Source organism: Doryrhamphus excisus, linkage group LG12 (genome assembly GCF_037039965.1).
Source record: "Doryrhamphus excisus strain RoL-2023G ecotype Guam linkage group LG12, RoL_Dexc_Guam_v1.1, whole genome shotgun sequence".
Taxonomy (NCBI): domain Eukaryota; kingdom Metazoa; phylum Chordata; class Actinopteri; order Syngnathiformes; family Syngnathidae; genus Doryrhamphus; species Doryrhamphus excisus.
The window spans coordinates 18,555,882-18,578,151 of record NC_136368.1 but is presented as its reverse complement, the minus strand read 5'-3'; the positions used below and the strand labels follow the sequence as shown (position 1 = coordinate 18,578,151).

Below are 22,270 nucleotides of genomic sequence, written 5' to 3'. Positions count from 1 at the left end.
CTAAAATTACTAAAACAATACCTATTAAATAATGGCTTAGTAAGTTCTGGAGCATGGAAAAGGTACAAGAGAGCCACACCAGGCCACAAGAGAACTACAACTTTACAGAAGGACCCCTATCTGCTTTTTTAGACAGCAGGAGCACTGCCAGATCCTGACAAATTGACATTTTGTATGCTTATATTGAGACAACAGTGTGAGGGCAGGTTTTCTGTTCCAAAGCAACATCTATAAAAGCATGCTTGGATGGGTTTACTGTGGAAGAAGCTCATCAAACACCTTCGGGATGACTTGGAACAGAGATGGTGAGCCAGGAAGCCCTCATAAGTGGACATCAATTCTCGCAGACTCGTGTGAAAAAAAAGATTACAAACCTTTTTTGTGTGTATTTTTGTTTCCTGTAGGTGTAATGTCCATATGTCCCACTACTTTTTGTCCATATTTGTCCATAACATGTGCACTATGGGCAGTGCTAGCTGGTTCAAGGTGCTGGGAGTATCCATTAGAGCAGGGGTAATAATATTATATCATGTTTATTCTTGTAAAATTGCAACTTTTTCAGAGTTTTTGTCCTTTTCTCCTAAAGGGAACCCATTATGCATTTTGCACTCTTCTGATCTATACATGTTGCATTCTCGCATTTGGAAGTGACACCTGTAAGAGGTCCGGGATAGAATAAAATAGCATAGCATAGAATAAAATATAATAGAATAGTCCTTTATTTGCCACTCATACAGAGGTACATGGGAAACTGTTGTGGATGGCTCCAAAGGCTGGGTTTCGGGTTTTTTTTGCCTTGTGAGAAGTCATTGGCTTAATCCAGCAGGTGATTTTCTTATATGGGCATGCCCCGGTACAAGTTGTTAGATGTACAAACTGACTGGGTGGGTCATGGGTGGAATAAATTGAAACAGAAGTTTTGGAAAACCAAGGAAATACAGCTGGAATAGATGCAGATTCTGGAAGATCTAGGGAGGATTCTGTGGGGGTTATTGTGTGTAGCTGCTCTATAGGAGTCCACAACTCGATACAAAGGGCCAAAAATGAGCGTAATAGGCCCTTTTTAATATTTTGTCTTAAATCTCTTAAAATTAAAGCTATTTTTTTTAATTTTTGCTGTTGTTTTTTCCTTCATCTTGCAAATTTTCTTAATTCTTAATTATTTAATTATGACTGTATTCTTGTAAGACTTTATATTGGCTATTTTGATTACATTACTATTTGTTACATCTTTAAAAAGTCTTTCTTTAATATTTTGACTTTATTCTACTAAAGTGAGGTTGTTTTCCTCACAGTATTTCAGTGTTATTCTTGTAAAATTACACCTTTTTCTTCTTAGGTTACAGTTTTTTTCTATTAATATTTCGACTTTACTCTTTTAAAGCTGATTCCCAAATGTTTGCTGTTGTTGTTTTTTTAATTTTCTTTGTTAAATTATATTTCTAGACTGTGACACAGGTCAATAAAAAAACAGCACGGCTGCAACTTTGTACACCCTTGCAACAAGCAAGTCAAAGCTTTTCTTCTTGTCACTCACACACGAGTGACCTGGACAAATGCAGCCACACTAGAAAAATTATATCTTAAAAGTTGGCAAAGTTATCTTAGAGCAGCGAAAAAATATGATCGTTTTTTTGTTGCAATTAAACAGTTGCTTCTGCAATCATGAAAATGTGTTTTTGAAAAATACCAAACCAAAAATAGATTTTTTTTCATATGCTCATCTTATATTTATAGCCATCTTACATCTCCACATCTCTCACACTATTGGAGGAAATTGGCAGAAATGATTTTACTGTGAACTGCTACATTTAGCTTGTGAAAGCCTTTAAAATGTGATGATTTGCAGCCTTTCCCACTATGACAACAAATTAAATACATTTGAGTCTAAATAGATGGTGGGTGGTAAAAAGCAATTTGAATATATCAACTGGGCCTCAAAGACGACTACGGTGCTTTTATTTATTTATTTATTTCCCTTTTACTATTTTCTGACATTTCATAGACGTAAGAGTGATAATTACCCTACTCATATTCAGGCAATAAAAGCGAATCCGCGCACAGGCATCTTCATTGCTCAACTCATAAACACAAGGAAATTACAATCCCGGGGAAAAGGTGTTTGAGGAAACACTGTGGGGAGGAATACATCATCGGATTCTCCGACCGAACCATTCTTCATTCAGCCCGTGAGGTGAGAATTGTGTAACCGTGGATCCATTACACTTCTTCTTTCAGTAAATGGTAATGTGTTCGCCTCTGTGACTACTACGTATAAGACAATACCATTACATTTCAATCCTCAACGGGGTGGCCCATCTCAAACGAGAACCGCATAATGAGAGATACTCCTCGCTTATTCCACCGTTAGGCTCTGTCTCACAAATCCGCTGTGTTCACCCACCAAGATGTCAGACACTAAAATGAGCAGAAAATATATATACCTGCCATTGTGGATTGTACTGAAGTTTACAGTGATGGGTGGTCTGGGCCAGCAAAGACTTCTCTGCTGGCCTTAACAGTTTCAGAAAGACTTGAAATTATACTAATTAATAACTAAATTTCAACAGTTTATAATCTTCATGCACCGCTTTCAGTCAATCCAGTCGATCTAATCTGCCCAGAGCCTTCAGAATCAGAAATGCTGGCCCATGTCACTTAATGGATAATAGAGCTGTCTCTTTAATCAGTCATATTTCGGATTTGCCTCAAAGGGGCAGCTAGCATATGTACAGTAACATTAATGTTACGAGGTGCACTCGAACGCCTCTTCACATGCACTGCAGTGATTTGATCCTGTTCTGACACAAAGAAAGGAGACTGACACGGTGTTGTCCATCATTCTGTATGAGTTAAATGAACAAATAAGTGAGTTTGAAAATCTGACAATTGGACATAATGTGCGGGGAAATTGGACTAACTAACAGAATAATCCACAAAGATTTGTTCAATTTCCAGGAACTGGAGTGGTCTCACTTCTGAGGAGGAGTATCCCCAACTGGGATTTTAACTTGCATCTGCCAGACACATATCGACTCAGGATGAAATACAATCCAAACATACACATCCAATACATGACGTTCTTGTGCATACTGTAACAATGTTCACATTTGCACCTTTAGAGGCTGATATTTCGTCGGTATTTGCAGATGACAGATGCAGATTTGTAGTGAGAGTAAGGAACAGGTGGAGGAGATGCTAGAGGAGTGGAGGTCTGCCGTGGAGCAAGATTTTGTATATGTGTGTGAATGAGAAGAACCCAAGTGGAAGAGTGAGGTTACAGGGAGAAGAGATACAGAAGGTGGAGAATTTTAAGTACTCGGTGTCAACAATTCAGAACAATGGAGATTGTGGAAAGGAGGTGAAGAAGTGGAGAAAAGTGTCAGCTAAAGAAGAGTTTCAGCTAAAATGAAAGGAAAGGTATACAAAACTGTGGTGAAACCAGCCATGTTGTTTGGTCTGCAGAAAGCACAATTTGAGGTAGCAGAGATAAGGATGTTGAGGTTCTCATTGGGAGTGACCAGGATGGATAGGATCAGTAATGAGTACATAAGAGGGACATTACATGTTAGAGGCCTTGGAGATAAAGTCAGAGAGGCTAGAGTCTAGCCTCTCTGAGGGTGGGCAAACTACGGCCCGGGGGCCACATCCGGCCCGCCAAGTGTTTGAATACGGCCCGCCCAATCTTTCCAAAGTATTTCATTTAAACTCAACATACAACCTGGCATCATGGCCTGAGCCAACCTTTTGATGATTTTATCAATTTCGTTTTTTGACATGGTCTGTTGTTTACAAAGTGCTCCTGAAAAAAGGGACACAAGCACATAATAATAATAATAATAATTATTATTATTATTATATTATTATTAGATTATTATTAGAGTATTAGATTATTATAATTATTATTAGAACTATTATGAATATTATAATTATTATATTAATGCTAATTATTATATTAATTATATATAATATTATTGTTATATTTGCATATTTTACATAATAATAATATAATAATTATTATTTTAATTTTATTGTAATTATTATATTTTATTATTTTTAAAATATTTAAATATAAATATAAAATAATAAATAATAATAGCAGATTGCATGACAATTTTACAGATACAATAATACCAGGTGGACTGTTACGTGTAAAATATATAGTCTGCCCCCCCCTGTAAATTTTGTCACATCAATGCGGCCCGCGAGTCAAAAAGTTTGCCCACCCCTGGGCTAGACTGAGATGGTTCAGGAGAGATAGTAAATATATTGGTAGAAGGATGCTGCCAGGTAGGAGGTATAGAAGAAGACCAAAGAGGAGGTAGTGAAGGAGGACATGAGGGTAGTTGGTGTGAGAGAGACAGGGTTGGATGGAGGAGATTGATTTGGTGTGGCGACCCCTGAAGGGAAAAGCTGAAAGAGAAAGAAAAAGAAGAAGATTTGCTCACGCAACCGATTGGGCTTATTTTACACAATAGTGCGTGGTTTGTCATTGTCTTTGTGTGGTGGGCCTGGCAGCCGTACAAGAGAAAAATAGAGCTTTTTTTTTTGGAACCACTCCTAACACCAGTGGTCAGTGTAGCAGCTTCACTTAATGACGATGCTCAGTGCACCACATGAAAAAACAAAAGGATGTTGCTCTCCATTGTTCATTGGTTACAGTCGCATTAAATGAGGTTTCGGCATGTCGATCCATTTTGTAACCCGTTGAATCTTAAAATGAAAAGCCTCCTTTAAACTGTATCTGCCAATAAAATAATGATTTGTATTTTTTCTACCATAATTTTGATGTAAAAAAAAAAAAAAAAGTCTTTCTCCAGTAATGGAGATGTTCAGGCTTTGCGGTCATTTAAAGGATTGAGGAGTCTCATGGCCCTTTTCTGCCGTGCTACTCTGCATTTTATGCTAATAACATTGCAAAAAGTGTGAAAAGCCTTCAGAGGTCTGTCAAAGATGAGGTTCACTCGGCAGTTTACTGCTCTCATTTGGATTATGCATGTGACAGCGCTAACAGCATTAAAATAATCCTGTGCTGAGTTCACATTTTGAAAAAAAAAAGTCACTTTTTAAAGAGCTAATTTTTCCCAAGCATGAGAAAATCATGTATTTGGCAAGGTGCCTGATATTATAGTTTAACATGCAGAAAATCAAACCATCCATCCATATCCTCACTAGGGTCGCAGGTATGCTGGAGCCTATCCCAGCTGACTTTGGGCTAGAGGCGGGGTACACCCTGGACTGGTCGCCAGCCAATCACAGGGACTATTAAAACCATCAATTCATAAAATAAACACATTATTCTTCTGCAACCACAATTTGCATTTATGTAAAAAATATAACTGGAAATGTGGCGTCGAAGATGTGCGTTGACGTCCAATAATTATGCATCTTGGATGAATTACCTCAGCAAAGAAAACACATATTTGTGATGAATACTTTGAGGAAACTTTTGTGTATGTAGAAAAATCTTTTGCTGTTTGAGTTCAGCTCATGAAAGATGAGAGCAAAAACAAAAGTGTTGATATTTTTGTTGAGTGTACTCGGCTCATTATTCTCTTTACTCATTATTGTAGCAAACCTTTGCCTTGGGTACACATTAGTTTAAGTTGTTTGGACTCATTTTTCCCAAAGCTAACTGCATTTTTGATCTTGTGGGTGTGCTTTGGTAGTCCATAACGACGCAGCATTGATTGGAATATTCAACAAAGCCGACTTGTGGTGATGAACAGATCCTACACAGTTTTACAGGCTCACAGTGCCTCCCAGTTTCCAATCATTCTTAACTCCCAATCGCGCCAACCCTTTATTTCTTATTGGTTTTTCCCATTAGATCCACTGCAGCACACTTCCATATGCCTAAAGGCCTTGGGACTCAGATGTTGTAATACTGTGAATAGCTCAAATGCTCGGAATGTTCTGCCTCGTACACATCTGTGCTTGTGTACAGAGCTGCTGTCGCTGAATTCATTCATGACCTTGGGAACGAGGCACAGATGCCTCCATCCTTTCAATCATGACATCTCTGCACCGTTGTCTCACTTTGGACGACGGCTGTTATCGCAGGCATTAAGATGGTAATTAAAGTATATGATAATAAGCCACTGTAGTCACCAATTTCCTAATGGATTTCAAGAAAACTTTGACACTAGCGTCCCACGGCTTAATGCTAAAGAAGAAAACCTATTTTGTCAATTGTTTTAGACGCAAACTCAATTAAAGATTATTTGAAAGCCCACTCAAACTAATAAAATAAATAGGTTTAAGATACTCTGCAAGCAAAGTGGTATGATGTAATGGGAGGGGTTATTATGGCACCTACTCGAGAACGGTGATGCATACGGTCGATATAGCGGAATTTTATTTTATTCCCAATTCATTCATTCATTTTCTACCACAAATTATACATGAATATATACTGGTCAGATTAGAAGTGTAGGTGCTGGAGCCTATCCCAGCTGTTTTCAGGCGAGAGGCGTGGTACACCCTGGACTGGTGGCCAGCCAATCACAGGACACAAAAAGACAAACAACCATTCACACTCACATTCATACCTGTGGACAATCACCTGAAAAGGTGCACGGGGTCCACGCATGAACGGGGAGAACATGCAAACTCCACACAGAGATGGCCGAGGGTGGAATTGAACCCTGGTCTCCTAGCTGTGAGGCTAACCACTCGACCGCCGTACAGCCCGGCTTGAAGTCATGTGATTCAAAAATGTGTAGTCTTGTTTCTTTTTGTTCTGTCTGGTGGCCAGCCAATCACAGGGCACATATAGACAAACAACCATTCACACTCACATTCATACCTATGGACAATTTGGAGTCGCTAATTAACCTAGCATGTTTTTGGAATGTGGGAGGAAACCGGAGTACCCGGAAAAAACCCACGCATGCACGGGGAGAACATGCAAACTCCACACAGAGATAAGCCGAGGGTGGAATTGAACCCTGGTCTCCTAGCTGTGAGGTCTGCGCACTAACCACTCGATGTAACTTTGCCAAAAAAATTAAACGTGAGATATTTTTTAGTCAATATAAGCTGAGAAATGACCCTGCATGTGGTTACATTTCACAATGGAGAAAAAGCATCTCAGTCGTTGCCATGACGACCCTGAATCACCTCCCTTAGTGGTCGGCGGACAAGAAGCTGGCAGTAATGTTTACTATCCAGGGTTCTGCGTAGTACTTGTACAACCCAAAATGCACAAACAGTTAGATTAACACATCCCCTGTGTAACAGCGTTGCAGATTGACCTATAAGATTCCCTTTTTGTCCCATTAAGCACCACTGTCACTCCCATCAAAGGAGATATGGTCCTCCTGAAGGGTTTCCGCCTGCGGCCAATTCTCTTGTGTTCTCCTTTATCTTCTTTCATGTGCTAAATACAAGTTGCTCACAGGCCCTGGGATTTCCTCTAAAAGCCATTTTTCTTCTTTTTCACAAATTATACATGAATATGTACTGGTCAGATTAGAAGTGTACGGAAGTCACTTAATGAATGAATGAATGAATGAAAACCTTTTACAATAGCGGTCCATTAATTTCTACCACCCTGGAGTGGTTGCCAGCCAATCACAGGGCACATATAGACAAACAACCATTCACACTCACATTCATACCTATGGACAATTTGGAGTCGCTAATTAACCTAGCATGTTTTTGGAATGTGGGAGGAAACCGGAGTACCCGGAGAAAATCCACGCATGCACGGGGAGAACATGCAAACTCCACAAAGAGATGCCCAAGGGAATCAAACTCAGGTCTCCTAGCTGTGTGGCCTGCACTCTAACAGACTTTTCCATAAATAATGACCTGTAATATTAGTTATGTTGAACTAAGTCTGTGTTTTTGAATCGCTGGGAGAGTTGTTTGGGCACCGTTTGACCGTACCATAACCAAAACAGTGTATTATTTATTTTATTTTTGGCAAGAATTTTCACCTGAAAACCAAATCCAGTGTAAATGAATTAATATGGTATTTTAATGGACCCTGAACTTAATCCAAATAACCTTACACACATTTTCAAGATGATATGTTCCATTTAGATCAGTCCAGGGTGTACCCCACCTCTAGCCCGAAGACAGCTGGGATAGGCTCCAGCACCCCCTGCGACCTTTGTGAGGAAAAGCGGTGGAAAATGAATGAATGAACGTCCCATTTAGACCAGTCCAGGGTTCACCCTGCCTCTTGCCCGAAGACAGCTGGAATAGGCTCCAGCACCCCCGTTACCCTTGTGAGGAAAAGCGGTAGAAAATGAGTGAATGAAGGTCCCATTGAGACCAGTCCAGGGAGTACCCCGCCTCTTGCCCGAAGACTGCTGGGATAGGCTCCAGCACCCCGCAACCTTTGTGAGGAAAAGCAGTAGAAAATGAATGAATCAAATTTTCAGGATGATATGTCCCATTTAGACCAGTACAGGGTGTACCCTGCCTCTTGACCGAAGACAGCTGGGATAGGCTCCAGCACCCCCTGCGACGCTTGTGAGGAAAAGCGGTAGAAAATGAATGAATGAAATTTATAGCATGATATGTCCCATTTAGATCAATCCAGGGTGTACCCCGCCTCTTGCCTGAAGACAGCTGGGATAGGCTCCAGCACCCCTGCGACCCTTGTGAGGAAAAGCGGTAGAAAATGAATTAATTAAATTTTCAGATTGATATGTACCATTTAGACCAGTCCAGGGTGTACCCCGCCTCTTGCCCGAAGACTGCTGGGATAGGCTCCAGCACCCCCGCAACCTTTGTGAGGAAAAGCAGTAGAAAATGAATGAATCAAATTTTCAGGATGATATGTCCCATTTAGACCAGTCCAGGGTGCACCCTGCCTCTTGCCTGAAGACAGCTGGGATAGGCTCCAGCACCCCTGCGACCCTTGTGAGGAAAAGCGGTAGAAAATGAATGAATTAAATTTTCAGATTGATATGTCCCATTTAGACCAGTCCAGGGTGTACCCCGCCTCTTGCCCGAAGACAGCTGGGATAGGCTCCAGCACCCCCGCAACCCTTGTGAGGAAAAGCGGTAGAAAATGAATGAATTAAATGTTCAGTATATATCCCATTTATACCAGTCCAGGGTGTACCCTGCCTCTTGCCCGAAGACAGCTGGGATAGGCTCCAGCATCCCCGTGACCCTCTTGAGGACAAGCGGTAGAAAATGAATGTCCCTATTATGGGTGACTTTGCAATAACTCGTAAAAAGTGGAAATTTATGATAGGCTTCTATTTTGTCAGCTGATGTCATCTATTGACTTGTTTTGCTCTGTGAAAAAGACAATGGCGCTACAAAACTAAAGAGTTGATTCTAATGGAGGAGTGCCAAGCCTGTGATTAAAGTACCACAGCGTTTAATCATCTCTAAACATTAGGCTCTGCTGTGGCAACACAATGGCGGATAATTTGCTGTAATTGTTGAAGTCCTAGTTAATTTATTGAGGTAATGTGACATTTCAGCTTGTGTTTTTTTGCCGCTCCACAGGGATGACCTGCCAAGCAAGGACGTCTTACACTGAGGACGAGGTTCTGTGGGGACATCGCTTCTTCCCAGTTATCTCCTTGGAGGAAGGCTTCTTCAAGGTGGACTACTCCCAGTTCCACGCCACCTTTGAAGTGCCTACCCCTCCCTACAGCGTGAAGGAACAGGAAGAGGCTCTGCTCCTCTCCTCGCCCCTCATGGCGCCATCGTTGTGCAACAGCGGGGACAAGAACAGCTCCCTGGACTGCTTGGAGACCCTGGAGGACAATGACAGCACCACCAAGCTGCCCACCAAGCTCCAGAAAATCACAGGACGGGACGGCCTCCCCAAAAAGCTTCTAAGGATGAGCTCCACCACCTCAGAGATGACTTACAGTTTTGGAGACCTGCCCATGAAGCTGCAGCGAATCAGTTCAGTTCCTGGTGTTTCCGATGACAAGCAGGGCGGTAAGGCCTCCAAAATAAGCACAGAGCCCATGAGCAAGTCGGTGGCAGACTTACCTCCCAAGCTGCAGCGACTGGCCGGGGGAGGGGGCAGGATGGACGGACACCTACCGCCCAAACTTAGAAAGATGAATTCAGATCGCTTCACATAAAGCGACCCCCTGCCCCCCTCCTTACCTTAATCCTGAATTTATGAATGGACAATATTCCAATATTCTTCTTGCTGTATCAGAACAGAAATGTAGACTGGCTATATGTGCACAAATACCTTATATCAAGTAGGGTGACGCAATTGAGCACATTAGTCTTGGATGTAAGTGTACATGCAATGATGAAGGACTCTTTTTGGGACAATGTACAATTAGCACAATCGGGCATGTAAGAAGAAAACAGCGCATGTAGAACCCAATCTCAATAATTCCTGGCATGACATTTACCAATGTTTATATAAAAAAAAAGTGAGTTTCAGTCACGAATCTAACGTTTGAGTGAGTGAAAAATTGCACAAAGCCATACGATTTCAAACATGACATGATTCTAATTTGTGGCGACGAACGGCACACACATTTGTTTTGAGTTTCTTGCTTTTGTTGTTTAATGTAAAGTTGTGGCAATGTTACGTTGATTGCATGCTCCTCTTATTGACTATACAAAAGGTAATAGACAAAGATGTTTAGCCTTAACTATATTACCTTGTTTCCATTTTTTCATGTTTGTTTTTTGCTCTTTCGACGACATACTACTTTACCATGTGCCAATTTAATGACTCTGTTTCATTGAGCAAACACTGAATATTTTGTTAAATGATGCATTTTACGCCACACCTTTTTGTCCCGGCTGAAACAGACACACAAGCTACGCATTTTACACTTGTTTATTAAAGTCAAATTTCAGTTAAAAGGGTCAGTCCCGGTACTTGATAAGCACAATGCAGTAATTGTATAAGATTCTATCATATTAGTTAGCATTCTTGGGCATTTTCTTAGAAATTTGGGGCAGTAAGGCAGTACTGTACAAAAAGAAATCTAGATAAGCTATAGTAGATGATCATAAAGACGCTGCCTGGTTAGGAGTTAGAAGGTGGGCATGCATTCTCCTCTCCGCAATGAAAGCAATAATATGAAGTGCATAATCTTTCTAAAGCCACAGCTTCCATAACAGCCCCATCTTCATTGTTTACTGAATCAATCCCACCACTTTTTGGTTCTCTCTTAATGCATTCAAATATTGTATGATACCGTTCAGGAATAAAGATCTAACAACAGTGTTTAGCACTCTTTGCCTACATGGTATATACTATATCCTGTTCTGATCGAGTACATGCAAAAAACACAAAATAGACTACAGTTGACAGTTGGCCACTCACAGTCATTCTGAGCGCCGGTTACCATGGTAACACACAGCCATTCTCTCTGTCCCGTTTTATTAATCTGTCAATCATCGGTGTTCTCTGGTCCCGCAGCGGTCATCCGTGTTTTGCTGTTTAAAAGCAATTACAGTGGAAACTTGGTTTTCGCCATTAATCCCTTCCATAAGGTGCGATAAAATATATTTTTCCAATAACAAATCACATGTATTGATACATTAATATATAAGAACAGAAGAGGCTGCGTACTTGCTCACTTAAACTTTACTGCAAACTTCAGCTGCAGGTACAATCATCATTACACACACTGGTACAGATGACTATCTATAATGTGTCTCGCTCAAACCGCTCCCTCTGCAACCTGTGTTAACTAGGAACAGCATTGTGCATTGTTCTGTGTTTGTGTGTGTGTGTTCTATGAACAAATAAACCACCCACACATACATAATAATAGAGATGATGAAAGGATTCCCTCACCAGAATCTGTCTATGGTCTAAAAGAACCACTATCCATTCTTCAGATAGTAGCGTGTGGTAGATTTATTTGTGCACCCGATTCTACCGATTAGTTTGTTCAGCGCACTATACAATAACCAAGACGCATTTTTTGTTGAAAACCAAGTCATACAAAAACCGCAGCCTACCAAAACCGAGGTTCCACTGTAGTTCCATATGTTACACTCTAGCTACATTTTGTTATCATGGCATCCAGAATCTGTCTATGGTCTAAAAGAACCACTATCCATTCTTCAGATAGTAGCGTGTGGTAGCTTTATTTGGGCACCCGATTCTACAGATTAGTTTGTTCAGTGCACTATTCAATAACCAAGTCGTATTTTTTGTTGAAAACCAAATCATACAAAAACCAAGGTTCCACTGTAGTTCCACACGTTACACACTAGCTACATTTTGTTATCATGACATCCAGAATCTGTCTATGGTCTAAGAACCACTATCCATTCTTTTGATAGTAGCGTGTGGTAGCTTTATTTGGGCACCCGATTCTACCGATTAGTTTGTTCAGCGCACTATTCAATAACCAAGTCGTATTTTTTGTTGAAAACCAAATCATACAAAAACCAAGGTTCCACTGTAGTTCCACACGTTACACTCTAGCTACATTTTGTTATCATGGCATCCAGAATCTGTCTATGGTCTAAGAACCACTATCCATTCTTTTGATAGTAGCGTGTGGTAGCTTTATTTGGGCACCCGATTCTACCGATTAGTTTGTTCAGCGCACTATTCAATAACCAAGATGTATTTTTGTTGAAAACCAAATCATACAAAAATCATAGCCTACCAAAACCAAGGTTCCACTGTAGTTCCACACGTTACACTCTAGCTACATTTTGTTATCATGACATCCAGAATCGGTCTATGGTAAGAACCACTATCCATTCCCCTGATAGTAGCGTGTGGTAGCTTTATTTGGGCACCCGATTCTACCGATTAGTTTGTTCAGCGCACTATTCAATAACCAAGTCGTATTTTTTGTTGAAAACCAAATCATACAAAAACCAAGGTTCCACTGTAGTTCCACACGTTACACTCTAGCTACATTTTGTTATCATGGCATCCAGAATCTGTCTATGGTCTAAGAACCACTATCCATTCTTTTGATAGTAGCGTGTGGTAGCTTTATTTGGGCACCCGGTTCTACCGATTAGTTTGTTCAGCGCACTATTCAATAACCAAGTCGTATTTTTTGTTGAAAACCAAATCATACAAAAACCAAGGTTCCACTGTAGTTCCACACGTTACACTCTAGCTACATTTTGTTATCATGTCATCCAGAATCTGTCTATGGTCTAAGAACCACTATCCATTCTTCTGATAGTAGCGTGTGGTAGCTTTATTTGGGCACCCAATTAGTTTGTTCAGCGCACTATTCAATAACCAAGACATATTTTTTGTTGAAAACCAAATCATACAAAAACCGCAGCCTACCAAAACCGAGGTTCCACTGTAGTTCCACACGTTCCACTCTCGCTACATTTTGTTATCATGGCATTGACTTTTGACAGCTTGACTCACAAGATGCATATTCTAAGTGCGAATGACTTCACTATGCTTTGTGTACCATTTGAAAGTCTTATTTACTACGTAAGTGATGCCCTATTCGTAACATGCAGGTGTGGAATGAGTAGCACAACCTAGTGTGCATTCAACAACCTGTTGTGCTGTTTCTATTTACCCTTGTTTGGTGTTCTTTGATGGATTGGATGGCGGTCACAGTTCAGTAACTGTTTTATGATAGTATTATAGTATCTTTTCAGTGGGCGACATTATGGAAACTTTCCATCCATTGGACAGTATCAATATTCTGTGAATGGGTTTACACTGGTCCATCACCACATTGCAATTCAAATTTTGCGGCTTCACTCATGATTTTTCCAAAATCATTAATAAATCATGCTGCTAATGTATACAGCGTATTACACCCATGCCCCTGCAAATACATTTTGCTCCTCATCAGTCACCATGTTTGGTAAACACCATTAGGGGTGTACCAAACATGGTGATTTGTCAAAACACCCTAAAGTTACAGTGGGGGTTTTAAAGTTTCCTGTGTGAGAAATGCCAAGTGGATTTGAATTATGGGGTCAAAGTGTTTAATAACAGAACCACCAGAGACTCCACTCTGGATCCTGAACATGTGTCCCTGCAGATAACAAAAACACAACTTCCCGTCAGAAATCTCAGGGAAAGACATCGTCATTGCACCAATATATTCTTGTACCTGATTGTTACATTTGCGGAATGCTCCAAATGTATGTAATCTATTTCTAAATCAGTCACCAAAGTGTGTCAGATAAAAGCTTCAGAGACAGAGACGGTGTCACTGCCAGAAAAATGTTCCCTTGGCACGTTTATTGTTTTGTGAAATCAGTGCCGCTGTTCTTAATTCACAATGCACTCTTTCTTTCTGCTACACATAGCGGGTAAATAATAATAGGATTTTTTTTTTAAAAGAGAGACCCTGAAGGGCTCACGGCGATACAATCAGCTCAGTCAATTTGTGTCTTTAACCTATTGTAACCTTTCTGTGTGAATCTTACAAACCCGATCGGAATAGCAAAACTGGTGGTTACTCCAAAGTGGGGTGTTCGTCCCTTCATGCCCAACCTGAATCAACACTTGCTCTGCCAGAATACACTGTCCCTTTATCATTGAGGACATCTCTGCTCGCTCGTATTCCTTTGTCACACAGGCTGTCACATGTCTTTGCGGGAAAAAGAATTTCAATCCTAAAGCAATAGACGCAAATGCTGATACCGATTTTCGAAGGTTGAGAGATGTTCCGACAGGCTAAGTGTTATTGATAGGTTTCTTGATAAATAACATTTGGCACAGATTAGAAGTGGAAATAGAAACGAGGCTTAAGGGGACAAAAACTGGATGCATTTTGTGTTTTCTCAGTTCGAATCCAATTTGCAGTGCATATAGAACAGATCTTCGGATGACCTCGTACTTCGGTATGTGACAAAAAAATAACTTAAACTATATTAGGAAAGCAGGAAGTGAACAAATGTAACAGTTACTGATTGTAAAAGTACAAACGTGGTATCCTGCAATTTTAACTCATTCAATCCCAGCTGTTTTTCAAATTCAACATCTTCACTACCGTCCATTTTAGACGATTTTGACTAATTTTGCAAGGCACACTTAATATTGTCTCCTATGGCTCTTTTAGTTCTTAGTACAGGGGTCGGCAACCTTTACAATCAAAACAGAAAATACAAACAAACAAAAAAAAATAACTTAAACTATTTTAGGAAAGCAGGAAGTGAACAAATGTAACAGTTACTGATTGTAAAAGTACAAACGTGGTATCCTGCAATTTTAACTCATTCAATCCCAGCTGTTTTTCAAATTCAACATCTTCACTACCGTCCATTTTAGACGATTTTGACTAATTTCGCAAGGCACACTTAATATTGTCTTCTATGGCTCTTTTAGTTCTTAGTACAGGGGTCGGCAACCTTTACTATGAAAAGAGCCATTTTACCACCTCGTTTGCTAAAGAAAAATACCAACAAACAAAAAAAATAACTTAAACTATTTTAGGAAAGCAGGAAGTGAACAAATGTAACAGTTACTGATTGTAAAAGTACAAACGTGGTATCCTGCAATTTTAACTCATTCAATCCCAGCTGTTTTTCAAATTCAACATCTTCACTACCGTCCATTTTAGACGATTTTGACTAATTTTGCAAGGCACACTTAATATTGTCTTCTATGGCTCTTTTAGTTCTTAGTACAGGGGTCGGCAACCTTTACTATCAAAAGAGCCATTTTACCACCTCGCTTGCTAAAGAAAAATACTAACAAACAAACAAAAATAACTTAAACTATTTTAGGAAAGCAGGAAGTGAACAAATGTAACAGTTACTGATTGTAAAAGTACAAACGTGGTATCCTGCAATTTTAACTCATTCAATCCCAGCTGTTTTTCAAATTCAACATCTTCACTACCGTCTATTTTAGACGATTTTGACTAATTTCGCAAGGCACACTTAATATTGTCTTCTATGGCTCTTTTAGTTCTTAGTACAGGGGTCGGCAACCTTTACTATGAAAAGAGCCATTTTACCACCTCGTTTGCTAAAGAAAAATACAAACAAACAAATAAAATAACTTAAACTATTTTAGGAAAGCAGGAAGTGAACAAATGTAACAGTTACTGATTGTAAAAGTACAAACGTGGTATCCTGCAATTTTAACTCATTCAATCCCAGCTGTTTTTCAAATTCAACATCTTCACTACCGTCCATTTTAGACGATTTTGACTATTTTTGCAAGGCACACTTAATATTGTCTTCTATGGCTCTTTTAGTTCTTAGTACAGGGGTCGGCAACCTTTACTATCAAAAGAGCCATTTTACCACCTCGCTTGCTAAAGAAAAATACAAACAAACAAAAAACAAAAAATAACTTAAACTATTTTAGGAAAGCAGGAAGTGAACAAATGTAACAGTTACTGATTGTAAAAGTACCAGATGGAGGGGTAGGATTTAATTTAGCTTTGCGTCTTCCTACTCCTTTTGTACATGTGGAACTGTGAACTGATTATGTGATGCATTCAATTGTAATCTGATGCATGTTCAAATGAAATTACACCATTACCATTACTTTTGCTAGAGTATATATAGAAAAAATACAGTATTACATAAAATACAATAGAATTGATTATCGTTCATATCTGAAAGTGTCCAGGTGGCGAAGGTGGCTCCATGTTGGGCATCCACTGTCTGTAACTAGAACCGTTTTTGTAAACTTCTCTTGCCATCCGTCCCCAAATGTTCTCAAATTAATTTAGATAAACAAAACACGGTCCAGAAAATTGAGTTTATTCCTGTGGAAAAAGTTCTTTGTCAGGCGGGCATTGTGAACTTCAGTGTTGTCAGTCATTTCCAAACAGACGAGGGCCTTCAGTCATTGGGGATGACCCCTGAAAGATCTCCATATAACCAGCTGCTCTTTGACGCCCCTGCACAACCTGCAGCTCCATGATGTCGGACCCCCTTCTGTGGAAAACATCTCAGATGGAATCTCCTTGTTATGCCAGTAACGTCGGAAGCCACCCGGACTGTCAAGGTTACATTTTCGAATTTTTGAATCTCTTTCATTTATTAATGTCCCATGTTTGATGCTCTTCGAAACGGGAAGGCGGTTGAAGGAGACAAAGCCTTTGAAAATGTTTTTTGTTCTAAAACCCTTCTCTTGCAGATGCTGCAGTCGACACCATTAACAACCTTCATTTTTGGCCGAGGATCGTCCTATCTTGACAGACAGCCAATCAAATCCTTTTCCAGTTTTTTTTTTTTTTTAGTCTACCATTTACTGCTTCCTTATTATCACTTATTGGGTATTACTGCGTCCCACCTCGGTTGCAATCTGACCACGTTCAAAGCGAGAAAGCTTTTTTGGCTTTGCCATCCAGACATCATAACCGTGTGAATAAATGACAGAAAATGAATCCCACTTTTTGGGCAGATATCGGCTTTTAAAGGCTGTGCTCTTAAATGTTTGATCAGCTGATAACCATTAAACTGAAAGAGGCTGTTTGTTGGAAATAAATTACTCCAGATTGGTTTGGTCTCACTCCAACTCTTAGAAACTTTTCAACTGGCCTTAAAATTTGGATCAGGAGTGTATTTTAAGTCTAAAAAATTGTCTATACTGGAGTTGCAGACCTTTTGTAGAAGAACTGTTTTAATGTGACTGGACAAACGCTTCTGTCGATAAATTCTACATCATCAAAACAAAATATTTAATGATATTACATGATTACTACCTGAATATAAGATGAGCTCTCTTTTTCAAGACTTGTTTTTCAATAAATAGTTTTTAAGACCAAATTAAATTTTTCCAGTATCTGGGGAAATAACAACTAGTGGATTGCAGTAAAATGTACAGTATCATCATATTTGTTAGCTGCTTGATAGCATCATATCACTACTATTGTTGCCCAAACACTTTATTTGAGCAGGTCTCCGTATCCTTACAGATCACAGGTATCACGTGAGTGATGGGAAGAAAAGCTATGACTCACTTGGAGATGTATAAATTTCTCAACCTTGAATTTGTTCCCACAAATAGTCCTATAAAAATCTCATATTCAGCTCAATTGGGTATTCATTCATTCATTCATTCATTTTCTACCGATTTTTCCTCACGAGGGTCGCTGGGTGCTGGAGCCTATTCCCGCTGTCTTTGGGCGAGAGGCGGGGTACACACTGGACTGGTGGCCAGCCAATCACAGAGCACATATAGTAGACAAACAACCATTCACACTCAGATTCATACCTATGGACAATTTGGAGTCGCTAATTAACCTAGCATTTTTGGAATGTGGGAGGAAACCGGAGTACCCGGAGAAAACCCACGCATGCATGGGTTTTCTGCAAACATGCAAACTCCACACAGAGATGGCCGCCCTCAATAGGGTATATATTGCTGAAATGATTATTACTAGTATTACTACACATAATTTACTTGTCATTTTTTTGTTTTTTTTAACACTCCTTGAAATTGTCCCAAAACAAAAATGTGTAAAATTGTTAAATTTTCTAGCCATTTTGTCCTTGAGGAGACTTGGCTTGTTAAAAGAATCTGAAGTGGTAAAAAAAAAAAAATGTTGTCCAAGCTGTTGCTTATAATCTATCAAATAATCAGCATGAGTGGGCCTATTCATAAATGTACAATTATGAGGCATCAGTATTCCACTCAGTGAAGTGGATACCTTCTTTTGTCTTTTAGTTGATATTAAATGCTGTGATAGTGGTTTTGGCGCAACGTAATGGTTGGAATATTCACCTTTGCTATAATAAATTGAAATGACACGGCCATTATGAGTGGGAACGGATATTACGCAGTTAAAATGAGATAAAAATATGACTAAATATTGTCATCTTGAACTCATCGGAGCGTTATACCGGGAATCATTAAAAGAGGGTGTTTTATCGTGTCATCAAAAGTCAGTAGATCTGTATCGTTCAGTCATTGGTCTGTTTTGAATATCAATGGAGTAAAGTTGATTCCGGGAAGGACTCGCACTAAGGGGCAGATTAAAATGCTGGAGTGAGTACAAAAGTGAACACCAGAGGTGAGCGGATAAGGTTGTTATCAGATTCTGTTATGACTGATTTTACATTCAAGCCTCATATCCTAACAGTTGATTATCTGTTCTTTGTTCACAAAGATCTACACTTCTCCGTCATCATCGGTCGGGGTCATCATCTGGGGTTTGCATGTTCTCCCCGTGCATGCGTGGGTTTTCTCGGGCTACTCCGGTTTCTATGTTTATTTTTCTATATACAGTAAAGTCTCGTTATATCGATATCGGTTAAAACGAATTACTACTTATTACGATACTATTTTCATTTCCCGGCAAATTTCTAGTCTTTTATGATATAATTAGCTCCGTTAGTACGATACACGGTTATTATGATAATCCGGTTACTAGGATGCCCTTTTCATCTCCCGCCAGCCAATTTGGTCTGCTTATATCGATACAAAAGCAGCTTAAATCAATCTTTGCTTAAGGATTTCAATACCAAAAAAGAACACGGCGAACGGCTGCTTCCAGTCAACTTTATTTTTCACACTTCCACCACCAGAGTGCAGCACACACAGCGGAAAACACCCGTCCCTCGCGCCTACCCCTCCGGGTGGCAACACCTTCCCTTTCGATAGTTCCGGGGTGAATTATGTCCCGGTAACCGGTAATCACTACAGTGTAAGTTTATTTTTATTTACTGTAGTACAAAATTTATTGTAGTACAAAAGCATGCTAGATACGTAATCCATGAACTCAAGGAGAAAATTACATGCCATATCAAAGATCCGCCCACTTTTAATGCAGTTCGGCGCAGGATCGGATATATGGATAGTCCGGTTATATCGATATTTTTTCCGACTCCCGAGAATATCGATATAACGAGACTTTACTGTATGTGCCCTGTGATTGGCTGGCGACCAGTCCAGGGTGTACCACGCCTCTCTCCCGAAGACAGCTGCCTGCGACCCTCGAATGAATGACATATCTCGCGGTTCTATCCAATGAAAGAGCAAACGGGATAAAAAATAGACAGGGGGATGAGATGCACTACAGACCGTAGACGAGGGCACAAGATGAATAATGTATCTGTCACAGTGCTGTAAGTTTGTAAAATGACAGTGATCAAAGTTGTGTCAGGAGAGGCTGGTATTAAGGGGGGGGGGGTTAAAACGGCTGAGTGAGCGTAAAAGCAAACACCACATGAGGAAAGATGATATTTCTGTCCCTTGACAGATTCTGTCATAACGTGTTTTACATTTACACTTCCCCTCATCATCCCCTGGCACCGATCCTGCCATTATAAACAGCTTTTGATAATTCGGTTTGGAAACAGCTACCGCAACCCGACATAGCCGCTACGGAGAAATCATAGTACTTCACTGAGCGATCCTCCTCTTCTAATGCATGTTAGAAGCTTAAAAAAAAGCATCATCTGTTTGTCTTTGCATAGCGGATACAAACACACGCAAACACAAACACGCAAACACACAGACACAACAGATGCCTCGTCTCTGGCGTATTGTATTTGTAAGATAACTGGTGTGGGCGTCTGCAAAACAGTTCATTTTGCACCTGAGTCAAAATCCATCGCCAGCAGCACTGAGAAAAAAAAAAAGGAGGCTGAGAGGGACACATCGCACTAAAGCCACTCTATGTAGAATGCTCAGGATGTGAGCGCCATGCTCGCTTTATCTGCCACCTTCCATTTTATGTTCACCATTAAGATCAATGAGCGACTGTCAGACTCCTCTTCCGGAGATATTGCTTGGAAGGAACAGGCGACGGAGGAGTCGCAGCTTTTTATAATGTTATACATTTGCCAATAGGATCCTCAGCAAATAATCACAGGAGATTTCACAGTATTTAATTCATACAATCTGTGTGTGGGGTGTAATTGTTTTTGCTTTTCTGTGCTTTTACATAAGACTCTACATAAGAGTTTTACCATTTACTGTTTATTTATTGTTTATTGTACATATCCCCATTAGTCCTCACTGAGTGAAGACTATTCTTCCTGGGGTCCAAAAAATTACATTTCAAACTTCAAACATAATACAATAAAAACAGTCATTACAATTAAATATAACTAAATCTAAACAAAAATAATCTGAGATGTAATGGAATACAACCCTTAAAATTATTGAAGCCAACAAAAATTATTCCAATTTACACACTCAGAATTTCAGAATAAATCAACCAACTAGAAACTGACTTCCTTGCTAAAATGCTAAACTGAAATGCTAAAACTGTTTATTTTTTCTTCGTTCTCACTGTTTTTAATTTCTGGACTATTCTGAACCACACACATTGAATTCATTCATTCATTCATTTTCTACCGCTTATTTTCACGTGGGTCGCGGGCGTGCTGGAGACTATCCCAGCTGTCTTCGGGCCAATCACAGCGCACATATAGACAAACAACCATTCACACTCACATTCATACCTATGGACAATTTGGAGTCGCTAATTAACCTAGCATGTTTTTGGAATGTGGGAGGAAACCGGAGTACCCGGAGAAAACCCACACATGCAAACTCCACACAGAGATGGCCGAGGGTGGAATCGAACTTGGGAACATATAGACAGTGTGAATGGTATAGAGTGTGAATGGTTGTTTGTCTATATGTGCCCTGTGATTGGCTGGCCGAAGGCAGCTGGGATAGGCTCCAGCATCCCTGCAATCCTCATGAGGATAAGCGGTAGAAAATGAATGAATGAATTAAAAATAACTTGTCAAACCTTCGTTTTCAAATGTGTTTTATGATTCGGTTGTCAATGAATATTTTGCCAGTTTTTGTACAATATTGCACGTAACTAATTAGTCGTTTTTCCGTGTACTATATTATTGCGCGGAATCAAATGCTCAACAAAGCACTGTATGCATTAGTGACTCACTGTTTGTTCATTTATTGGGTGACACTACTAAATAGCCTACCATGGGGGAAAGTTCGAAGGTAGCCTTCCCAAATCACTGGATTTTCTATAAAAGTAAAAGTAAACATTAATTTATCCATTCCATTCATCATTCATAATTACTTTACATTATTTTCTGATGGTTTTTGGCTTATGTATGAATTCAGTCCCCTACACTGTGGTCAAGTTCTGGTATAAGTCGGATCTTATATCCAATTGATACCTAAATTAAATCGCACACAGAACACATGAAGGAAATAATATACCGTAATAAACACAAAATTCAAAAAGCAACCTTTCCATGCCAACAGGACCACTAACCAGCTAACCAAGACAGGAGGCTTGTCGCCTGTCAATCACAGCACGCATCAAGAAAACAAACTTTTACCAAGAGAAAACCCACAAAAGCATGAAAAGTAACACTCAAAGATGTTTCAACAGAGATTTGACAATGACAAAATATTATGTGTTTTGAAATCTGATTACATCAGTTATGGACTCTACAG

General features: G+C 39.7%; 1 protein-coding gene across 2 annotated transcripts in view; it reads left to right on the top strand.

Moving 5' to 3' along the window:
• Positions 1 to 11,185, top strand: part of kcnj3a (potassium inwardly rectifying channel subfamily J member 3a) — a 34,056-nt gene extending 22,871 nt beyond the window's left edge. For both annotated transcript variants that reach the window (XM_058082488.2, XM_058082486.2), the window contains one exon: positions 9,478 to 11,185. In XM_058082488.2, coding sequence (XP_057938471.1) covers positions 9,478 to 10,070 — 593 coding nt within the window. In that variant the 3' untranslated portion in view covers positions 10,071 to 11,185. The remainder of the gene's footprint in view (positions 1 to 9,477) is intronic.
• The last annotated feature ends 11,085 nt before the right edge of the window (positions 11,186 to 22,270 follow it).